The sequence below is a fragment of the Natrix helvetica genome (genome assembly GCF_964273705.1).
Source record: "Natrix helvetica genome assembly, chromosome: 5".
Taxonomy (NCBI): Eukaryota; Metazoa; Chordata; class Lepidosauria; order Squamata; family Natricidae; genus Natrix; species Natrix helvetica.
Window position 1 is genome coordinate 75,556,089 of NC_138551.1, and position 17,073 is coordinate 75,573,161.

A 17,073-nucleotide genomic window follows, 5' to 3' on the forward strand; every position below is an offset into this window, starting at 1 on the left:
CAGAAAAGAAAAAAAGGATTCAGAAAATTTAACTAACGATTTCTTCTCATTATTCCTTGAAATTCATACTTTTCACTCTTTTTTTCAGGATGGGTCTTTCTTAGTAAGGAAGAGTTCTGGACAAGATTCTAAGCAACCATATACACTGGTTGTATTTTATAACAAAAGAGTATATAACATTCCAATCCGATTTATTGAATCTAAAAGGCAATACGCTCTGGGTAGAGAAAAGACTGGTGAGGAGGTGGGTGATTTATTTTGGATTTTTATTCTAAATACATGCATGGGAATTTGGTTTACACTGCTTAGGAATATGTTGATCATAACAATGAACAGTAGCTTCTTTACAGGTAGAGAGATTTTAGTTCAAGCGAGTCTAATTAAAATGTGAATAGAATGTACCATTCTCTTTAACAATGAATGTTTTTTTATTAAAATTTCTCACTAGGAGCTTTTAGCGGTAGATATTCTTAAAGGGAGCAGAATTTAATCAGCACCAGACTACCTGTACCAAGGGTGTCAAACTCCATTGCGTCATGTGACATCACGTGACATATCGCATTTTGCGGAGCCAGGGTGGGCATAGCCTGCGTGTGATGCATCTGGCATGCAAGCCACCAATTTGACACCCCTGACCTATATGAAGGGATGTTCTTCAATTCCAAAGGGGGAAGTTTCTGGTTCTGATTTAATTTTAAAGAGTGGGACCTTGTAACAAAATATAGTTGCCTTTTTTATATTTTGGACAACTGTTTTCTTATCAAGCTCTTACCGTTGCCTTTGCTAATCTGCGGTAATTTCCAAAATGTATTGGGACCATAGCTTTTCACAACTTCAGAGTGCACTAAAGTTTTCACATACCTGGGACAAAATTTTGGAAGAGTGCTTTTATCCAAAGGGATAAAAACGGTACAGATCTTGCCTTTAAGACAATATAAATTACATAAATTCACCTGCTGTTCTGTAAAGCAGTTTTTGAATTGTAATTGTACACATTAATGTTGATCATTAAATGTTAATTCGAAAGTTACAATTACTGTTAAGAAACCTTCAGCCTGCTTTTGGAATAAAATATTTACTTCAGATTAATTTGTGTTTACTTGCACTTAAAGTGCCCCCGTTATATCAGTGAAATCTCAGTAATTGCTAAATTTGGTTCTATTGACTGCAATAACTCCATTCTTACACAAGACATTGAGTAGAGGGCAAGAGTGTAAAAAATCATAGGGGAGAATTAAGTTGTATGCATATGTGAGCATTTTGATTAGTACTTATGTGCAGAAAAAGAAAATACTATAGAACAGTTGAACAAGGAGTTTACTTTCCCTATTATCTTCCGCCAGGGTTACCTGAAACAGTTCTATATGGGTTATATTGCCTTAGCACCTACATGTCCCTTTATTTCACAAGAGGGCAGAAAATCCTACATGTCTCATTATTTAGACTTTGGTCTCAATTATGTTAAAGAGATGTAGTTAAGTTACTTTAGGATGCTAACATTAAACTATTTAACCATTCCATTTTAACAGTAATGACAAAATAAAGCCATATTTAGCACTAGGATTTTCTCTTTTAAAAAAACCAGGCCAGCCTTGAGAGAGGTACTACTTGCAGTTTAACTTACTCTACTCCTACTCTCCATTGGGAACAATTCACATACAAAAGGGCTAGAAAGTATTGAAATTAAAAGATGCAAATGCTGACTTCTCAAACAGAATTGTTTTGTTTAGAGCTATTGGAGTGGAAAAGAGCATTTAGATTTAAATTATGATTGTTGACTCATTCAGCAGGATTTGTGTCGAATAAACTATTTTTGTTTTCCAAATCCAGCACTTTGACAGTGTGGCAGAAATAATAGAGAATCATCAGCGGACTTCTCTTGTTCTCATTGACAGTCAAAACAATACAAAGGATTCCACCAGGCTAAAATTTATTGCTAGAGTTTTGTAACTGCACCAAGGAGCATCATGGAGTATCTTCGAGCCCTTTATTTTCCAAGGATTTGAGCATCTGAACAAACATGAACAACTATTGTTGGAAGAATTTTCTTCACGTTTTCCAGCAAGCACCATGCTATGACAAAGCTTGTTTATGAAGTGCTGCTGCAGTCAGAAAATGCCCAAAGCCTTTTTATATATAAAAGACGTTACAACCTCTGAATGCAAAAAAAAAAAAAAAATCTGTGGCAGACAAGATGTTTAAAATTATACCTGCAAGTGTTTACTTGTCCTGCTAAACTTTGTATTTTTCAAAGCTAGGGTGTCTGTATTCCATGTAACCAGCTAAAAGGAAGATTTTCATTCCTCTGACAGCCATCTAAAATAATCAGGATGTTTATTTAGTGTAATGGACTGGTACGTGTTTTACCTGTATTTGTTGAATCTATTGTCCAATTTTGATTTAAGTGTACATATATGGAAATAATTATGTATAATTTATCAAGATGCAGTTATGATCTGTAAGAACTTATCATTCTTGCACAGTAAATACTTAACTATATCTCAGCTATTGCATGTTTCTGCAAAATGTTTCGGGACTGTAAAATACTCTGGCCACATGAATTTATCAAACAAGTATTTAGTGTTTCTTGGGGGGGGGGGGATTATTTTTTTCCAGTAGATCCATCATGCATGGTTGTAATTTGCATTCAGCAAGATGTTATTTTTGAAGCTTTTGAGTACAAGAAATGGGAATCTGTATTTTATGACTCCTGGGAAATTTAAACTGGACAGTTAAGCTTTAAAACCTAGGTGCATATAATGTCCCATTAATTTTAATAAGGGTACATGCTGCATTCTACCATTTGTTTTTCTTGTAGTTCTTGCACAATTGCTAAAAAAGATTAACTATTTTAGTATCTCAGTCAAATAATACTTAGTCTTCAATTTATGAATGGAATTGGGAATAGAAATTTCAGTCAATAATTGAGTGTGATGGTTAAGCGAGTTATTACATGACTAGACCTGATCTTATGACCCTAGTCTTTAAGTACATCAGTCATTAAGAAAATCTGGTTACCCCAATTTATTTAGCTTGTCCAGAAGCCACCTGGGAAGGTTGCAGTCACAATCATGTGATTACAAGATGATGTAACTAACACAAATCAATTGCCAAGTGCCCAAATTACAATCACGTGACCATGGGAGGTGATGCAAAGTTTGTAACTTCACGGATGCTCATAAGTAACTTTTTCCAAGGCCAACTTCAAACTGTAATTAAACAACTGTAAGCTGAAGAGTACTTGCATTTTTTAAAAAAAATACTTATTTAATAACAGTAATAGTACTGGGCATACTAAGTGTAAACATTGATAGAATTTTAAATTTTTGTTCCCAAATAAGCAAAGTAGAATTTTACTGTTCACTCGTGGGAGATCTATATCCAGTTTCACTAAGTTTTATGGTTTACTTTTTTTTCTTTCCAAACAATACATTACAAAATGTTGCATTGAGATTCTAATTTAACTGGAACACAGTAAAATGATAATTAAACCCAGATTTCTTTTTAAAGATGGCAAAGACGGGTGTCCCTACAATTAGTTTGATATGCTTCAATAATTTAGCGGTAAAAGGAAACCAGGCAGCCATAGAACATAGTGACTGGACATTATGAAAGCTGACACCAGCCAGAGGACAGAACAACTCAGAGTAGCGCAAGATCAGAAGAGATGGAGAGACCTGGCCCCTAGAATTACTAAGAGTTGGACATGATTGAATGGATATCATCATTTCAACAATATCAGACTCTTATCTATTTCTGATTTTTGTCACAGGTTTGCAGCTGCCATCCAAATATATTTAAATTAACAATACATATTTATCCAGCACTCATTTCTGTCCCCTTTATTTAAAAAATTAGTAAAGAAATGGTATTGTTTCCTTGTCTCAGTACACATTTTTAGAGATTATTCCAGCTGAATACAACATCTTAAAAAGGAATACTACTTCATTGCATCAACACTTGGAAGAATCTGATTTTACCCAAAATGTTTAGAAAAAAATAAAATTTATTTTTGTGCCATATAACAGGATTAAAAATATCAGTATTACAAGAAAATGAGGGGCAAAAATACTCTGATCTTACATATTCAAGCAGTGTGATATGCAGCAGTACTTAAGCCATACATATGTGCATGTTTACATGCCTGGCAGCAGTCTTAGAAAATTTAATTTTTCAAACAAGTTGAAACTCGATCCAAATACATAGTTGAGCCCTCTGTCTAATGTTTTCTTTTTAAAAATAGAGAATGTAAGTGAAATGTCTAGATATGCAGGTGTTTAATTATCTTGATACAATTGCTCCTATTTAAAATAATATCAGTTGTTTAGTACCAGGAAAGTCAGGTCAAGTAACAAAACAACCAAGACTTTTACCAGCAAGTTAATTCCTTGACATTAATAAACACCTGTGCTTTATTCAAGGTTTAAATTATTCAATACAATTTTAGAGTAATATATCTATATAACAAATTTATTAACAAGAAATATGTGCAGGGGAAAATTTAAGAAGTAATCCTGAATTGTAATTCATTTCAAAAGACATCATTTTAATATCAAATTATTCACTTTCGTAAGAGAGGTTAATATATTATTTCTATAAACATACAGGTTAACAGCACCCAGCACCTGTTTGGACCTGACTTAAATCTCAAGTTGTTAGAAATTTTTAAGAAATATATATTCCCTTATCCATCATTTTACATGAGAAAGAAGGAACCATCTACATTATTGTTTAGTGTATTCTTCTCACTTGAAAGCTATGTGTAGCTAATACAAAGTTGAAACCTTTTTGTTTGGCAAGTCTGCACTACAGCAAAGATAATTTTCTATTATTTCTTACTGAGAGAAAGATTATGTTTCCAGGTAAAATTACCTAAACAGATCAGAATTAGGCAATGGCCATCCCCCTCCCCCCAAAAAAAGTTTGCAATCTGTAGGCCTTCGGAAATCTAGTAGATTGTCAGAAGCCCAAGATGATTTCTGAAATCATCTATGTATACTTTCAGTACAAAGGGGAAAAACTGCCTGACAAAATCTTCAATCAACGTGAGACAAATATTTTGTCTAAATAAGAAACTATGGTCCAAGCAAGAGATTCTTCAATGAAATTCAAATACTCTTCAACAGAAGTTTATGAAGCATCAATGTTTCAAATTCCGACTGATCATGTCTTAAAAGGAACTCTTTCCAAAATGTAACAGTGAAAATCACATTCTGCTTTCTACCATGACCATGATAAAACTATCTTTTACATGCATTTGGTTGCAAAATTATGAAATCAGATTTTTAATAAAATTTAATACCAATGTTGTAGGGATGACAAATTTGTTCACTTGGAATTCAGCAGTACTGTTATACAAACAGGGAATACATTTTTTTCAACAGTTATCTTCATCAGGCATAAACACAGTAATAAGTTTATTGATTTGTATGAAAAAATACTTCACTAAGAAAGTAGACAAACTGCACAGAAATAGTACAAGTGTCATGTGCATAGCAATATAGCTTAAAGCATTCACATATGGCTTTGTTTTAAAAGAAACTGTTAGGAGACCTGGTCCTATACAGACCTATGGTTATACAGTTGACAGAAAGTAAACTGCTTCACATCTTTTAGGCACTTGCTAACAACAGTGATCAATCCCTGGAAAAAAAATCTTTTAAAAGATCAAGGAAAAATACGGCAATAGCTGTGGATAGCTGAAAACCCTTTTAGTAGTGCATGCACAGAGCTGGAAAATACAATTCCTGTGCAAGATTTTGTAGCAAATAACCAAAGTACAAAAATATGTACACACTTTCATGTTTAAATATATACAAGAGAGAAAAGCCCTGAAATTCATTCTCCAATTACAAATATATACCATGATAGTAGTAACAAACACAAATTAAACTGCAATAGCAACTATTTAATTAAAATGTATACAGATTCATTTTAGGTGCTAACATGAAACTTGATTTAAAAAACATAATTTTAATGTGTTCCTGGATGCTATCAGCCAAAATAATTTGCAGTCAGAGGAACATGATTTTGTATTCTTTAATAAGTTATTCTAATGAATTCCAGTCTCGAGTGGCTTCCATTAGATGGCGTTGTCCATGCCCTACCCAATTGTCCTGATTGTCAAATATCCTCCCACAAAACCAGCAGCTAAATTTAGTTTTCAGCGTATTATCAGAGGTAGTTTTCACAATCTGATAATTATTTTTGCTAGTCTTCTTCAGTGTTAGTTTTAAAACAAATCTTTCTTTTACAGGACTTACAGGTTTTAGCATTTTGTGTTTTCTTCGAGTCAATTCATTAGTAATTAAGTACACACGGTTGCTATAATATGCTGGCTCCAGAAGAGCATCTATTGTTCTCTTCGATAGAGAGACCTTTAGAACATGTCCTTTAAACTTTGCAATAGTTTTCATAACATTTACAACTTCAGGAACATCAGCATCAGGGTGGTTTAGTACAACGACAGGCTGATTTCTCCGGGGGCATTTGACAAGTTGCTTAGAATGAAAAGGAAGTAAATTTAAAATCCTTATAGTATCTTTTGATGCTCTTGGTCTATAAGGGGTTTGAAACAAGGATTCAAATTCATTCACGTCTACTTGATTTTTTTCTTTGCACTTTCGATGCAATGTTTTCTTTCTAGGAGGTCCCTGAAAGTCATCATTAGTTTTCCGTTTCAAATTCTTATTCTTCTGTGAAACTGTAGCATTAGAAACTTTAGCATCATTTTGCTTTGAATGATGTTTAACCTTTGACATTTGTGTTGACATATTCTCTGTTGCTCTTTGATTTTCGAAACTGCTTCCTTTGTTAGTAGCTTCTTTTTGAGTTAAATCAGGTGGGATCTTTTGTGACCACGGCTTTCCACCTCTAGAGGAATGTACTAGTTCTACAGAGGAGCAAGAATCTTTTGAGTTCTCATTTGCTGAACAAGCATTTGCTGGCATCAATCTACCTGATAAGGATAAGGCATTGCTAGAAGAGTGAGCTGTATTTTTCTGATTTAGTGCAGGACTATTGCAACACTTCATATTGTTCAACTGCAAAGATGATAAAATGCTGCTAACTGGTTGGCATTTATCTGCAGCAGGAAAAGTCTTAATTTTCAAAAAAAGCTTTTGTTGCATTGCTCCGTGTTTCTTTGGTTCAGAACTTTGACTATAAGTAGGACCTTGAAAAATATTATGGTTTTGTACAAGAGATTTGTTCGATGACATACACTTAAGAAAAACTGCTTGTCTGCCATTGGGCAAAAGTGCATACACAGGTTGTTCCTGTCCAACCTCTGGCTGTTTTACTGACTTTGCACAAGCAGCTTTACTGCCTTGAAATCCAGCAAGTATTTTCATGGAAGAAAGTCTGCTCTCTGGATTTGTAATGTTGTGCTGATCATTTTGTGGAATGGCAATGGAGGAATCATCACTACAAGTATTAATACTAGAATTTCTTAGGCTTCTAGAATCATTTGATTGCAGGTCCTTGTCTGAGGAGACTGTCTTCATAGATGCAATTTTCTCTAAAACCTGAGAATTATTTTCAGTGACATTTGTAACTGTTCCAAGGGACCCCCTACCAAATGTCAAAATCATTCCAGGTCCTTTATTTAAAAGCAAAGATGCAGTTCTGGTTGCCTGATCATCTGATGAACTCATTTTTGGAGAAGGCCTTCCTGAAATAACTTGTAATCCTTGCTTGTGAGCAAGCTGCAAAGGTACAAAAAATCTTGATGGTGTTGATTGTAGTACTGTTTTTTTCTGTTCAGGAAAAAATGGACAAATTTTACTAGGGCCATGGATATTATAGCGCACCTTGTCTTTTGCCAACTGTTGCGTTATGATTGAATCCGTCTGAGTCTTAAGCAGCGCACCAACACTGGTTTTCCCCGACACTGAATTTATTGCTTCCGTTCTAAGAGGCAAAGGAATTTGTCCTCCGTTCAGGTATACACTTTCATTTGTTGTAGTGTTGTTCATATTCAGTTCTCTCTTAAATTTATCAGGAGAATCAGTTAAATTGAAACAAGATGATGAATCATTATGTGTAAATGTCCTACAATTTGTATATTTGTTTGAAAAAGATCTGTCATAATTAGTTTTAACATAGTTATTTGACTGAGCGATGGTTGGTCTTTTTAAGACATCTTGTAATGACTGGTTTATTTCAGGTGACAAATAGGTAGATGCCTGCTTACTTTGAAGGGAAAAAACCGATGTTATTTTGGGCATAAATGATGAACTTACACAATTAGCATCATTTTCTTGCTTGGAATTTTCAGCTACATGTTCCAACACTTGATTTACCTTAGTATTCAAATACAATTGTCCATCATGATTTCTTAACCAACACTGTTTGTCAATACTGTGAGTGGGTGGGCTGTCTGAGAATACTTGAGCATTATTACCACTTACAAAGCCATAAAGAGGCAGCAGTGGTTTTTTGTCTAAATTTAATTCTGTTACTGATTGTGAAAAACAAGGCATAGATTCATTTGTAGACTTGCTCTGCAGAGGATAAATTTTGTTGGAAGTAAATTCTTTTGATTTTTCCAAAATAGAATAATTATGGAAAGGCAATGATGCCTGACTGGAAAAATCTGGCGATGAACAATAGATATTATGGTGTTTATTATTGTTGTTTACTTCCCCATTCACTATTCTAAATTCTGGAGGAAAAGGTTTTTTCATGGGATCATAATGAAACATACGTGAACCAGGAGGGGATGAAACCTGGGAATCGGGGCCATGAGGTATACAATTTTTCCATGAAACTGGACTTCTAGTCTTGACCACCAAATCACAAGGAATTGAAGATGTTTCAGATTTCACCGGCAAATGGGTTGCACACTTTCCTACCACTACAATAGGTGGTGCAATGTTCTGTGACGCACTGCAGCATAACGTATTCTTACCTTCTTGTTTTATTTTTCCTGAAAACTGGTTACATGAAGATGATGCTGATAAGTGTACAGAATTATTCCTAGGCATTTGATTATTAATTTCATGAGATCTAGCAACTAAAGGTATATTACAGTTGTCAGCTGTCTCTTCTTGGCATTCAATTGAACCATCTTTAATCCCATCAAGCTTATTTCCTCCTGGCAAATTCTGTTTTTCTGTAGGTAGCAATTTTATTACTATATGTTGTTTTCCATCCACTGTTTTGAATCCCAAAAATTTAGCACTGTAGTTTGCAGGAACAGATATTTTATTATTTTTAACCATCAACACTGTAGGACCATGAACTGCTTTTTTCATCAATCCCCTTGTGGAACCTAGTCCACCTTCTGCTCTGTTGTGCTGAATTGCTGGTGATGATTTTGTTCCACTATAAACAAGCTTTTCATTTAAAATAATGTCATGTAGTTCTTTTACAGACTGACCTACTTCTTCAGATTTAGGCAGAGACTCTTTCAAGACTTTGAAAACATATTCATCCTCTTCTTCAGTTCTACAGCCATCAGTGGCAATTTTTTTACGTCTCCACAATTCTTTACTTGATGCACCAGTTTTGTACCTTTTCAAGATAAGTTTTAATCCTGTTGAATTCTTGACTCTTTTTTCGTTATCATCTGTATTCATTTTATCTTTTGCATAGAGACGGTCTTTGTGTAAGGTAATAATATGCTTTAAAAGATAGTTTTTCCGTGATGCCATGTAGTTGCAATACTGACAACTGAAAGGAAATGTGCCAGTGTGTGAAACAACATGCTTTTGAAACTCTTCTTCTGAAAAACTTACATGATGGCATTTCTCACAATTATACTGCATTTCATTATGCCTATGTATATGTTGAACAAAGGTGCCTACATCTTGGGTTGAAAATCTACATCTTTCACAATGAAAATTACCATTTGCACAATGTTGAGATGTGAAATGTTTTGTTAAGTCCAATAGAGTATATCGGTGATCATCATTACAGATTTCACATTTTACTAAGGTGCTACGATGCGTTCGGCGATGTTGGTTGAATGACTGAAAGTCATTAGCTGAAAAATTACACATTTCACAGGGGTACGATGGCAATTCTCCCTGATGTAACAATTGAAAATGTTTCTGTAGATCATTTGGGCTATATCTGATGTTGTTTTGGCATTTTGTACAACTGAAATTCAGTATTTTTGCTGTTTTCAAGCCTTCCTCATAATGTAATCCTGATTTGCTATGTGGAATATAAATCTCAGAATAATTTACACTGTTCCCATTCACACCCATTTGAATGAAAGATGCTTTTTCTTTACACTGAAATAATTTCATATATTTGTCAATTTCATGTTTAAAAATTATTTCATTTGGTATGTTTACCCTGGGCAATTCTATTTTCACCTTTTTTAGGCCATAGGCAACAATATCTGAAATTGTAGGTTCAAATGTAGGCTTTTCAATAGTAATATCAGATGTAGAAATGCACAGTCTATCTGACTCATCATCTTGTAATAAGTTGGTCTTCTGAATGCAAAAAAAATGTTCTTGCTCAGATGGCATTTTTTGTAATGTACTATTATTGCAATCTTCGTCTTTTAAAAGACTCTGAGCTGAATTATCACCAGAGTTCCACAATTTTCTTAACTTGGCATATCTGAAATAAAAACATCACATTAATTTGTAAAACTTCAACAGGAAAGCAAATGCCCACAGTCCCATTTTAGACACCATATAGTACTGGCAGTACAGTATGTTACAGGTGCTAAAAGGATATGGCTATAAAACTTGTTTCTTTAAAAAAAAAGACTTGTGTTGTTATTAATATGCTCTGAATTCTCTGGCTTCATCCTTTATGGCTATGTTTCAGGATACCAAAAATAATTTTTATCTACTGTTCACCATCCTACACTCACTGAGTCATTCATTGATTCTTTTTTAGATAATTGTTCTTCATGCTTATCATTGTATATCTTCTATTGATACAGTTACATCAAAAAATCATTGTCCAGTCACTACTATCATTCTTTACAAACAAGTTCAGGTCTGCCACTATCTTTTTCATCTAATGTCCCTGACCTTTTTCCTTTAACTTAATTTTAATTTTTTAAAAAACTAAAACAATCAAATAACTGATTAACCAGATAATCACAATGCCACTTTATTTCATGATGTAATGTAATAAATCCCTTGTTCTAAGATACAGAAAAGTAATCCTTATTTTGTTCCCCTTACTGTCCTGACTTCCTTCCTTTCATTCACTGACTGTATTACCTTTACCAATTTTTTTGCTTCTTAAAACCATTATTTAATAAGTTAATAATAAGACAATTAGCACAGACACTTCTCAGGGCTGTGTGCTATCTCCATTGCTCTTCTGTCTATACCAATGACTGCATCTCTAAGGATCCTTCTGTTCAAGTATTAAAGTTTGCAGATGATACAACTGTCATTGGTCTCATTAGAGGTGGTCAGGAGTCAGCATATAGACAGGGGGTTGAACAACTGGCCCTATGCAGCCAGAGCAATCTGAAGCCAAACATGCTTAAAACTTTAGAGCTGATAATGGGTTTTAGGATGAACTCTCCCATTCCACCATCTCTTACTATATTTGATAGTACAGTATCAACAGTAGAGTCCTTCGAGTTTTGGAGTTCTATAATCTCCAAGGATTTGAAATAGACACCTAACATTAGAACCATCATTAAAAAAAAGCACAACAAAGAATTTTCTTCCTATATCAACTCAGAAAGTTCAGACTGCTGAAGGAGGAGTCTATATTTGTTCTTCTATAATTGTCTGGTTTGGTACAGCAACTAAATAGAACAGGTAAAGACTTCAACAGATAGTTAGCACTGCAGAAAAAAACAACTGCAACCAGCTTGCCTTCCATAGAAGACCTGTAGATCGTGTGGGTCAGGTGGAGGGCTGAGAAAATAGCTGCAGACCCCTCACATCCTGGACAAATAAACTATTTTATTCCTGTTCCTGTTCTATTCTATTCCTCTCTTGCCATTTATTTTGCCTAGTGTTGCTTTTCATCAATGCCACATTCAAGAACTCCTTTCTCAAAACTTGTATTGTGGAAATCTTAGAACAGAAGTGTACAAATATTATCTTTAGTTATTTTAGTAACTTCCTCTACCACATTCAAAAACACAATTTAGTAGCAACTATTGTAGTCTCTAAGGGTCTCATGTACCCTTAGAGTCTCAGATCTTCTTTAATTTTAGTCTGTAAGCAATTTGTGGCAGGAATTATTAAATATCACTTTTTAATGTAATGTAAATAACAATCAATGACAGTAGGTCTAGTAAATTAATAAAAAAATTATGAACTAAAAATGCTACAGCTTTATTGTCTAGTATTGTCATCTACTATGAACAGGCACACAAATTATGATTTATAAGCCAGAATTCATATATAAAAAATTAAAATGTAACACTTAAAGCCAGGTGTGTTCAATCTGTGGCCCACAAGCCACATGTGACCCTGAACAGTTAGTAATGCAGCCCAAGATTTTAAATTTTTAACATGATGATGTGACATTAACTATATGTTTTACATGTGACCCAAGACTCTTAACTCAATGTGGCCCAGTCAAGCCAAAATGTTGGACACCCAACGTTTTAAGCTAAATCTTTCAAATCCCATTTTAACCTTTTAAAGTGTAACCAAGTTATAAAACTTACTCTTTAAGAAAAACTATGATGCCATTTCCAATAGCTTGCTCAAGAGGTGAATTTGAAAATCAAGATTCAAAAGATGTTGCATTCAATGTACAACGCATCCTAAAATAAAGAAAATATTATTTTTAAAACACAAAAGTACCAAAAGTTAGAATTTGAGTCATTAATATTTCAGATATGTCTCTCCTCAATTGGAACAAATTCTGATGTCATCTTACTATAAAAGTTGTCATTCTCTATAGTAAAAAAAACAGATACAAGAATGCTGAAAATAGTTACGCTAACTAGCCTTTTTAGTGCTGAATGAAATAGTTACATTAATTACTTTTTTTAGCCTGCATATGACTAACAATAATATTGCTTCCTTAAAAAGTCAAAACTTTTAGTAAAATTAACATTTAATTTAAAATCAGAATATCTTAAATGGTGCGTTTAGATTAGATAGTGTGCATAACAAAATGTGTCAGAATGAACAACAAAACTTATTATCTGAGCCAAAAAATTAACTGCAAAGACTGGATCACCCTGCAAGAATCAAAACTTTTAAAACAATTTTCGAAATTAGAACAATCTTGACATCCTTATACAAAGTAGAATCTAAATGCTAATTGAAAGAAAATATTTAATTTTGCAAAAAAAAATCCAAGACTTCAATGTTAGATGTAAAATAATTGATGAAAAGGAAGTGCTCAAGTCAACAATGGCAACAATGTATTATTAGTGTGAAATATACCCTGTTCAAAATTCAGCAAGGAGAAAATGTTTACAATTTTGAAACATAGCAAAATATTATTTGTGCCATCTATATCTTCCCTATGAGTTTACTTATAATAATGTCATTTTGGATGTTTTTATTATTATTTTAAACAAAAGCCTATGTTTTAGATTAAGCCTATAACACTAGCTTGAAATGGCAAAGTTACGGTGTAATACAAGTAATCTATGAAATTTACATCTTATAAATTATCAAGACAGAACATCCAGAACCTGTTATTTAATAAAATGGCTCAATGGCATCAGAAATAATAAACACTCTATTTTGCTATAAAAGCATTAAATCAACAATAAGCACAACTTTATTTATTCAATGATCTTTCAAGATGCACTACTATACATCATTCTGCCCTATAATGATGTAGTCATTAAATTCATCCTGCTTGCTTTAAAATTATTTCTAAGCAACAAATAATTATGGTGTTTGGGTAAAAATCTAATTCAAACAAAATAAGACAATATAACAGGCTTTTCAAGATTTTTGACTTGTTCTTTTTAACAAACAATTAAGGGTAATGCTGAAAAGCTCCAATATAAATTGAAGATCCTTCTACTCACAAAACACATGCTATTTATTTATTACATTTATACTACTCTGTAAACCCAGTGGTTTTACAGGAACAAACATATAAATCACTGAAACAAAACTCTGGTAGACTGTCTATTCAGTCTCAAGCCATCTACCATTGTAAGTTTACACGGTGAAGACAAAAAAGGTAATTCAGGAAGGCTTGAATAATGTATTTCAAATTTCATTTCCTAGATAAATTAAAACTTCTAGTGAAAATTCCTCTCTGTTCATCAAATAGCTTTTATTTGCTTCTTTCATCCCTAACAATCCTCAATGATCAGGAATCCAGGTACATTCATCCACCAGCACCATTGATTTTTTAAGATTTTCCTTTCCATCAGAACAGCATTATTCCTTTTGACAGAGGGTCAACAATAATCTCCACCATAATGCAAAACTCACCAGGTGGCAAAGTTTTCAGGGATTTTTTTTTTTTTTTGGTCTCTTCAATTTTCCTGTGGTTTTGTCACCTGCACATCCCCCCTCTCCATCTCTTTGCTCCTTTCTCTCACTGCTCTGATTACTGGACAAAAGCAGATGCCTGCTATTTGTCTTTGCTCATTTTTCTCTCCACACCTTTCTTTGTTCCTTAGGTGAGTGAGAATAAGACAACATTATTCTGCAATAAAGTACAATCCTACACCAAGAGATACACTTCTAATTAGACATCAGTTAAGACTGCCTCTACATCTTGTTCCTTTCACTAGCCTGAAAGATGGAGGAGAGAAATGATGGGTGTATGTATTTAATATAAAAGTTTACTTTTACGTGCCAGTGAATAGCATATCTATTTCTGAATGGCTAACTGCAAGAACAGTGGTCAAGTTAGTTCCCTTAGGCCTTCTAGAATTGGAAAAAGGGGAATTTTAGATTAAAACAAAATATGCATCCATGCACTTTGAAGTGCCATATTGTACATAGTCAACCACTTCACCTGCTGGGGAGGTTCCTTCTGAACTACTGTAAAACAAGTGTATGAATGTGTCTTGCAATTTAAGTGTGTTTATCTCCCACTCAGATGGTTTAAGGTGGGGGGGAGTCAACGATGTAGCAGGTGAAGAGCACCATTCAGGATAGTGGGGTGAGCACAAGGACGCCAAGGGATGCAGGAAAACCCTACCCCAAGTTGCTACAAAGATGTCCGGATAAAACCCATGTGAAGAAAGGAGAGCTTTTCTATGCCACACGCCAAGAGGCAGGTGAGCCTAAGCATGGATTGTGGATGCCCACATCTCTTTCTTTCTCTGGAGGACAACCTAGTCCTGGGGGTTCGCCCTCCAAGTGAGGGGTGGCCGCCCTCGCGCACATAAAAGTTCATATCGGCCGTTGTTGATGGCCGATCTTCCGCGCGGCCATGGCTGTCACAGCGCCCCGCCGCCTTCCTCAAACTCCCACCACGCGCCGCCAAAGCCCTTCCCAAGCCGTCCCCGCTTCCTGGGGTCAGAAACGGGGACGCGCCACCAACTTTCCCAACGGCGGTTGCGGGAGGGGATGGCGGAGCGTTGAGGACTATTTGATGCCTCAGCCCACAGCGAGAGGGCGGGTACCGGGGTCGCCCGTCTTGCGAAGAGCCCCTCTCTCTCGCTCCAACCGGGGGCGGCGGCGGCGGGTGGTAGTTGGGTGGGTGCCCCCCCTCCCCGTGGGGGCGCCCAGGGACACGCGCCACCCCCGCGCCCGCCAACCGCTCCGCTCGCTGGGCGCCTCGATTACCTCGCCCGTCTCCATACTCCGACGAGTCACTATTGGCGGCCATTACACTTTCCATCCGGGCACTGCGAGAATTGCCGAGCTCAGCAATGGAGGGAAGGGGTGGGGTGAGAGCGGCGGAGGGATCTGCGCCGCGCATGGGTCGGAAGGCGCCGAGGCCCGGACAAGTGTGCGGGGCCGCGGCCTGCCGTCCTTTCGCCTTTCTCTCTCTTTCCTTCCTGGCGCGGCGGCGGGGCCTTCTGCTGTTTCCCCGCGTCGGAAAAGCGGCCTGGAATGGGGTGGGGGCCGGTGTCGCGCGGCCGCTGCGCGGAGAGTTCCTAGGAAAGTCAAGAAGGCAGTTGGCGCTCATTGCCTTCCCCACCGAGTCCCTCCTCCCTCTCCCCTCCCCCCCGCTGGTGTTGGTTTGCGTGAGGGAAGAGCGGGCGCGCCAAGCTCCGGGGATGGCCGGAACACAACGCACGATGTAACTCAAGCACAAAAGTACCCTTCGCCCTGACAAGCCTTTCCCTCTCGGGGAAACGGCCTGAGGCGCTCTATGGGGACACAAAGACAAGACCCTTCCAAGAGGAAGCAAACAAGGCGCCCTTCGCCTTGTCTTTCCCCTCCATCAAGGAACAACGCCATCTTTCCTTTGGCTCATCAACCCGTAGCCATTGTCTTCAAAGCTGCTTTTGCCTGAGCGCCGGCCGTGCACACACTTGCCCTTCCTTCTTTCTGCGCAGAGCAGCGTCGTCTTTTCGTGCGAAGAAAGTAGGCCCTGTTGGGCTCTTCCAAAGCCCCGTCTCTCCTGACGGGTCAAATCTGCAAGCTTTTTCCTTGCTGGGAGATTTCATGGTCCGCAGCCTTTTTTTTTTTACCTGCAAGGCAAAGAAGGAAAGAAAATGGCCGGGGCCTCCCGTTTATGAGTCGGTGTCTTTAGATTTGGGGAGAGGAAGTAGGGCTGAAACAATGGCAAATGCATCGCAGGTAGAGCGCCTTTGTTTCAAAGCTGGATACAAAGCTGTGGGGTGGGGAATCCAAATAGGAAGGAGAGAAGTTGTCGGGGATCAACATTGGGAAGTGCAAAAGGATGTTGAAAGTTCAGAGCTTTGTAGTCGATCTTAACGTCAGTGCAGCCTTCAATATCGTCATTGGAAGACAAATCCATAAAGCTGGGGAGAATAACAAGGAAGGAAGCTATGAGACGAAGTCTTTGGGGTACATTGTGGTAGCTTAATAGACAAAGCAGTCAGAAGTTTCAGACAAAATGGTAAAATCGTCTTCAAGCTCATTGTTTCCCAACCTTGTCAATTTTAAGATGTCTGAACTTCAATTCTTCAGCCATCTTAAAAGTTGGGAAATGCTGTTCTAGTTCATTGCAAGAACAGATTTTCCAATTAATTAGGGCTGACATCAACATTCATCTAGTTCC

The 17,073-nt window shown here is 36.6% G+C and overlaps 2 protein-coding genes across 6 annotated transcripts in view; one reads left to right on the forward strand and one right to left on the reverse strand.

The window, feature by feature from the left end:
- BLNK (B cell linker) overlaps positions 1–2,499 on the forward strand; it is a 128,700-nt gene extending 126,201 nt beyond the window's left edge. For all 4 annotated transcript variants that reach the window (XM_081954003.1, XM_081954001.1, XM_081954000.1 and 1 more), the window contains 2 exons: positions 89–244; positions 1,831–2,499. In XM_081954003.1, coding sequence (XP_081810129.1) covers positions 89–244; positions 1,831–1,950 — 276 coding nt within the window. In that variant the 3' untranslated portion in view covers positions 1,951–2,499. The remainder of the gene's footprint in view (positions 1–88; positions 245–1,830) is intronic.
- Positions 2,500–2,652: 153 nt separating this feature from the next.
- Positions 2,653–16,025, reverse strand: ZNF518A (zinc finger protein 518A). 2 transcript variants are annotated; one of them, XM_081953995.1, is made up of 4 exons: positions 15,076–15,343; positions 14,358–14,543; positions 12,614–12,712; positions 2,653–10,578 (listed from the first exon to the last, which is right to left on the reverse strand). In XM_081953995.1, exon 4 carries the CDS (start codon positions 10,482–10,484, stop codon positions 6,048–6,050), a length of 4,437 nt encoding a protein of 1,478 aa, XP_081810121.1. In that variant the 5' UTR covers positions 10,485–10,578; positions 12,614–12,712; positions 14,358–14,543; positions 15,076–15,343; the 3' UTR covers positions 2,653–6,047. The 2 variants fall into 2 exon arrangements, with proteins under 2 accessions (XP_081810121.1, XP_081810120.1); XM_081953994.1 differs by lacking the exons at positions 14,358–14,543; positions 15,076–15,343 and adding an exon at positions 15,666–16,025.
- Between the last annotated feature and the right edge of the window lie 1,048 nt (positions 16,026–17,073).